Genomic DNA, 6,994 nt, shown 5'->3' with positions numbered 1-6,994 from the left:
CAAGCATTTAGGCAGCTCCAAATAGCTGCCACAAGAGATTCAAGATTTTCTCAAACTATTTCAATTATTGTGTTTATTTCATTCATTCATAAAACAATAAAAATAATCTATAAAAACAAATCATAGAAAAATCAAAATGAAAAAACAAACAAAACAAACAAAAATATTCAATAAAATCATGACTGAAAAGGAGCAGAAAGAAGTGTAAACTTATAATATCTGCCCCATTCACTAAAAAATAAAATCAGTTCCAAACAAGTCCACTGTCAGCATACAGAAAAAATGAAAAACAAAAGAACCCCCTGAACACAAAAATACAAACAGAACATCACCTTAATCTGTAATATAATGCTTCAGCATAATAATTTTCAAGTTGTTTTTAAACACAAATAAAGATTTAGACTGTTTCACCTCACTATGATAAAATGATAACTTTTAGTTAAAAGTAAATATAAATCAAAAAATATAAAGAACGTTATTCTTTTGTTTATTATCTTGATTAAGAAGAAGAAAATGTCTCTATGTTTAAGAAGACACAATGTGGTTTAAACTAAGTTTTAAAAGGAACAGAGTTTTGTCTCTCTGAAGGAGGGTTTTTGAGACCAAGGTCAAAGACAGGCGGAACGGTTTATTCCACCTCGAGGTGACCACTACACCCCCTTTCAATAATTTTCCTCGGTTTTTATTTTTATTCACAGCCATCTGAATATAAATACCCGAACATAAATAACCTTGTGTGTAAGTTGGAGGGTGTGTTCAAAGATCTCCTGTGGTTTGCATCTTTAATCAGCTGAAGCATTAAAAAAGAGTTGTCTTTTAAACTTTTAATTTTGAACACATCTTGCGGGTGCACTGCTCCGAAATACATTTTGCATTTCCAATAAAGCTCAGGTGAATCCATTTTCAACTGCAAATACAGTATATCAGTTTACTTGTTTGTGAAATTGGAACTCAAACCTCTATGGAGACATCTTGTTGGCAAATATCTGAATGTGTAAAACCCCTCATCGCAGCATTTTTCTTAGACAATAAAATTAGATTTCATCAACATACCCCACATGTTAGAAATTTACTGTTATTCTAATACATACAGTTTGTATAATAAAGCACGTTTTTCTTGCATAAACTGCCTTAAATTTCTCCATAAAGGTTTTTAAATAGTTTGTTCTGATTCAAACCACAAGTAAATCTGAGAGGAATCCCTGAGTGGCAGTAATTCCCAGTTTCCTTCCCTCGCTTGCTTTGTTGGACCCATCATAACTTGTGCCTGTCTGTGTTCACGTGTGCTGCATCCAGGTATCAGGAGGAGTACAGTATGGACTCAACCAATGCCCAGTAAGTCTCTGGTAGCATCATGCTTGCATGGCATGGATTGTGTCTGCAGTGATAACTGGACTGCACCAAAAAATGTTGCACAGTTCACGTTGGTCTTTGAGGTCACCATGTGTGGAACATGCCACATTCAACCACTCCAGCAGTTATTTTACCTACAAAGGTGGAAGAATCTGTACCTATGATGGAGAGTTTTTGTTTTTTGACTACCTTTCCACCAATTGTTTTGGAAAAGACAATCCTACCCCACGATTAAATTAAGTAACATTCAATAATTTCACAAATAATGGTGAAAAGGTAGTTTAAGTGTTTATCTGTATACTCTTGGTGTATTGACTGAATGTGCACGCAAGTCTTTTGCCTTTGCCAGTATGACATTTGGGCTTGAAATATAGTTCATTTGAGGAAAATTAGGAAAAAAAATAAAATATTTTGAACTTGGTGGTATCTCACTGAGCTGCGATTGTTGGGAGACTATTAGGACCCAAAAATGCAAAACCATATGGATTTCTTTTGTTGTAGTCTCACTTCGCTTTTCTTAATTTTTGTACAAAGTAACCAATGAAGTTATAGCTGTTTTTCTGTTATGTAACTTCATTTTTGGCTGTGCACATTATTCTGTTGAACAGGCTTGTTTCCACATTGACAGACATCCTTACGTTTACATTTTAATCTGCTAAAGTACGCTTTTAAATAAAGATAAGGAGGTTTGAACCATTTTCCCCTAAATTCTGATATTCATCATTAATGTAATTTTTCAAGATTGACATTTGCCTCAGGTGTTTTCTGTCAGAAGGGATCCATGTGTTTAAAACACTAACCAAACACCTGTGACATAAATCAGGTGGGTTTGAGATGGGTTACAGACCCCCACGATAATCTTGCAAAAAGTTGTTGCACAAATTCTTTGAGCATGTTTATAGCTCAAGAGCCTAGGTTGCTGCATCTCTGCGACTCACAGTTAAGAATCTTGCAAAAGTTACAAGACATTTGGGAAATTCACTTTTGAAGGTCATTCAGCCTCTGCCTGCATCCCAGTGAGATACCACCTTTAGGTGTCCAAAGTTGGTCCTCAAGGGCCGGTGTGTCCTGCATGTGTTTGGAGCTGCCCTGGTTCAACACAGCTGCTTCTGCAGACCTTGATGGCATACTGAGGAAGCCTACTAATTAAGCACTCCTTAGGTTCAGCTGTGTTGAACCAGGGCAGCTCCAAAAACATGCAGGACACCGGCCCTTGAGGACCGACTTTAGACACCGTGCAAACTGCATGTAGCGATTCTGAAAACGTCCAACAGTTTCAGCTGATTTGAAAACTGGATTGTAGATTTACATTGCAATCACTTGAGATTTGAGAAATCTGTGATGATCATCAGGCTGTCCGGATGTGGCACTTTAACATTTAATAAAAATAATTCAGAAAAATTCACTGATGAGCAGAATGTTTTGCTCAGCTATGTGGTAAAATGTGGATGTGACAAGTGTGAAGTGGTAAGTATTCTGTTTGGAATTCATGACTGGTGTCTGAAATCTTCAAAGACTCAAAGCCTGAATGATGCAAGGAAGCAAAATGTGAACAAGCATTGAATATTTTTAGTCAGTTTTCTCAGGTAAAAGGATGATAGAAATAGATGGTCGATGTTGAGATAGTCAGTCAGGGTTGGTCATTTAGTAGGATTATAGGGTTAGTAGGAACAAGGACCAACCACTGACCAATGATTGCGTTGGATTTATTTCTTATGTCAGTTGGATTTTGCATCAAATTGTGCAAAATAAGATGGGTATTTGACCGCAGTGTATTTAAAGAATAAAATGATATCAACTGTTGTTAAAAGAAGACAGAAGCACAAATATTTTGTGAGTTGTAATCATGCAGGCCAGGCTTATTCTTGATGTTTGATTGTTTTTGCAAAGTGGAGCCATTTCCACTGATCTTAAGATAAATATAGATTTCACAGCATTTGTGTTCGTTTTTTTTAACTTCCTGTGACTCCAGAAATGTAATTAACTTTTATCAGTGGTGGGCAGTGCTAACCCAAAAACTAGCTCCGCAATTTCTAAAGCGCTTATGAAAATATTTAGGTCCGCAACTTCAAAAACGCTTATGCCATAGAAAAACTAGCGGAAGCTAATTTTAAAGTACAATTTCAATTTGACACTTAGTAGCTGGCAACAATTCATGTACAATATATATGTACAGCACTGCCAACTAGCAATGTATGAACCCTTGTACAGCTTAATCCTACAAGTGCCGATTGCTGGGGTCCTGAAACAGAACTTTAGCTCCTGGCGTAAAAATTAAAAAGTTGTTGAGGATTGGTAGTTCGGCTGATTCTTTAAAAAGTTGTTGAGGATTGCTAGTTCGGCTGATTCTTTAAAAAGTTGTTGAGGATTGCTAGTTCGGCTGATTCTTTAAAAAGTTGTTGAGGATTGCTAGTTCGACTGCTTCTTTGTCTTTTTCTTTTGTTTATTGTAGATTTTTCATTAAAGAAGCATCGATAAAGCAATTTTAAAACTGTTTATTGGAAAACTGAAGCGATTCATTTTGGGTACACGACGGATTTGATTTGTGACGGGAAACAAAAGTTTTCCATGTAGTTGCTCCAGTTGACCACTAGATGTCTGTCTAACCCCGTTGGCGGATTGCTTCGACCAATTACGTCAAGTATTAAGCTCCAGCGTTTAAACTTTGTTTATTTATTTTTTAAAAGGAGCTCCTATTGTATAGTAAAATAAATCAATACATAACACAATTTTAGTATGGATTACAAACGTTAACTGTTTTTGCTGGGAAAGGGAGCACTAAACATTGCTTTCCTGCTACGTAAGCAGACACAAAGCATTGTGGGAAATGAGAACCATGTCTGAGAGCAACTGTCAGCAAGGATGTATATTTTTCCAATAAGTGTGTTTATCTGGGAGGGGTGCTGTTGGATATAGGTCACGTGTGTAGTGATTCATTGACAGCCATACCTTCCGCTGTTCAAGATATTGATGACTGGTAGATAATTACTTATTAGCAGTATTGCTTTTTAATTTTAGAAAGCGCAAATCCACTTATGAATTAAAAAAATTTGTAAAACCGCTAATGCACAAACAAAATATTTAGGTCCGGAATTAGTGGATTTGCGCTTTAGCAGACTGGTGCCCACCACTGCCTTTTATCTTAATTATCTTACGCTGGTCTAAAGCAGCTGTGAAGGTCAGGTAAAAAACGTGTCGATGCAGATGGGTTTATCAGCATTCTTGCCTTAAACACAAAGATCGCAATGAATTTTTAATTCTAATTTAAACTCATTGTAATGGCTGGTTTACATTTGAAACATTACCTTAGTGATAAGATGTTTTTCCACTCAGTATTTAGTCGGCCGATTCTGTCAAAGGGATATCCTAAATATTTTTGATAAAAAATACTTCCCACTGCTTTACTGTTGTCTTCCCAGTTTCTTCAGTAATAATGAAGATACTCCACAGTGTGTTACAAAACAGTAACATAATTGTGACGGCAGAGAGATGGAAGGGAAACACTAAAACCTAAAAATAGGACCATTCTGAAAGGATTTCAACCCGCAGCTGTTTTTATCGGCTGCTTGACCTTTCAAATCCAAATAATATCACACGTCCCATCAGACAGACTGATGCTTCAAAGTCACCAGAGAATAGCTAAAAATATAAACATCCTCATCTCATTCAACATTAAAGTGATGGCTTGCAGTTAATGGGACGAGACAACTGTCTGTGCAGCTCTGATGTGTCCCTAATGGATCATTATTAAACTTTTTTTGATTAGAGGAAGCGATCCATCAACACACTTTGTCCATAAAATATAATTAGGCTCTACTTGGACAGAAAAGTTTGGATTCTGCATGTCAGCATTAGATTCCCTGCAGAGTTTGCTTTGAGAGCAATGTAAGTCGGAGCTGTGTAATTGTTGAAAAGTACATTATCATAAGAGGATGTGCTGAGCATGAGGGTTTCCTTCATCACAACCTGCTCTTTTCTAATGATTTTTTACAAAGAAATTCAGCCTGGCAGAGGAGATTTGATCAATGTTTTCCAGAGCTAAAGGTCGTCTTTATTTCACAGCAGGAGGCTTTAAATTTAAGGCACCACATCTCGGCGTGCTGTTAAAGGGAGCAAGGATCAGGAACGTTATAAAACACACTCAGCTGCTGGTAATTGTTTTCTTGATGCTGTAGTTTTTCATTTGTTACGCAACCTTGAGGTTTGTTTTGGTAACAGGAAAAAAAGTTTAAGATGCCTTATGTTATTAAAGAAAGTTTTTGACATTTTCAGATTGTGAGCATGCCTCCCGTTCTGAGTTTTAGCATGTTTTATTCCAACTTTCCACATGAATTTAAAGGTGATATATAATGCAAAATCCACTTTTTTAGCTGTTAAATGCATTTTGTTGTGTACTTGGAGTCTCTAGGAGTGCTTCACCCGCTTCATCTTTAATTAAATTGTAAATAAAACATTTCTCCAAGCTAGAAAGTGTTGCCCCCTCTCTCAAACCAGTGTGGACCGGTCTGGAAGCTGGAGGGGGGCGGGGATTGAAGCCTCTTAAAGTAACAGTAACAAAACCAACTGCTTTGAGACACACACCACAAAAGTGGTGAAAGAGGGGCTGGTAAAGTTAGATTGAGAAGGAATTCAGACCAAATCATTGTAGTTCCACTTTAAAAAGTCTGAATGATTTAAGTGAAAAGGAAGGATTTTAAAGCAGGATGATACATTGGAACTTAAATGTATTATTTAACCAAATGTGACCGTCACAAAGACAATGAAACCCATTAAATATTACAAACCTTTAGTTTGTAATAATATTTTGGCAAAAGCATCCAAAAATTGTCATTTGTGGATTTGAAATTCCAAAACATTTAATATAGCTTTAAAAATATTAGAACAGTTTATAAATGATTTGGTTTAAATGTTCAAATTTAAAGTGTATCCACAATAGAAGAGAAGACACTACTTAGTGAAAAGTTAAAATTAACAGCATTTAAATTAAGCTTGCAATATTTATTTTCTTCCATAAGTTTGTATTTCTTGTTTAGCTCAGTTTGGATTTAAAGCTTTAAAACCAACACTAGTTCCAAAGCATCAAAATGTGAAAACATAGAATAAGATTTGCACAACGGTTTTTTTCAAGAAGTGGTCTGACCCAGGATCCCTCTGAAGCCAATGAGATGCAATACTTTTTAATGTAAATTTGTTTGGATAAAATGAAACCACCCGAGAAGCAGGCCTAATTAAAGTGATGTTGTTTAAGCTTACAGTGATGTAAACAAAGTGAGCTTAGTTTTTTTAACTCCACACACAAGCTTCTTGACAGACCTTGAAAGACACATGGCAGCTATTTTTTTAGTTATGCAACACACAGATGCTGATGCTGCGCTGAACGTGAATAAATTCTGCTGCAGTGCACTCAAAGGGCTGTGGAGAAAATGCAGGAAGTTTAAAATCTTTTCAACCCCATGAAACACGTGCCTCGGTGTACAGACCCTGCAGGAGACCTGAGAGGACCTATTCATGCTCTTAATCCTTCAATAAGTCTTCAGTTCTTCCTCCTCCCATTAAAGTGATTGGTTTTCTTTTCACTGATTTTAACAAGTTTTACTTTAACCTCTTTATGAGTCCTGAAAAAAAAAATATATATATATAT

General features: G+C 36.2%; 1 protein-coding gene across 1 annotated transcript in view; it reads left to right on the top strand.

Annotated features, from left to right (window-relative positions):
- The window catches only part of kcnt1b (potassium sodium-activated channel subfamily T member 1b), a gene marked incomplete in the record, with an annotated part of 77,127 nt that overhangs the window by 32,344 nt on the left and 37,789 nt on the right, over positions 1-6,994 (top strand). The window contains 1 exon segment of the mRNA XM_014024014.1: positions 1,297-1,335. Within this exon segment, the coding sequence (XP_013879468.1) occupies positions 1,297-1,335 (39 nt within the window).

This window comes from Austrofundulus limnaeus, unplaced genomic scaffold, assembly GCF_001266775.1.
Source record: "Austrofundulus limnaeus strain Quisiro unplaced genomic scaffold, Austrofundulus_limnaeus-1.0 Scaffold403, whole genome shotgun sequence".
Lineage (NCBI taxonomy): Eukaryota > Metazoa > Chordata > Actinopteri > Cyprinodontiformes > Rivulidae > Austrofundulus > Austrofundulus limnaeus.
Note: the sequence above shows the minus strand (reverse complement) of the source record. Positions and strands in the feature narration are given on the sequence as shown.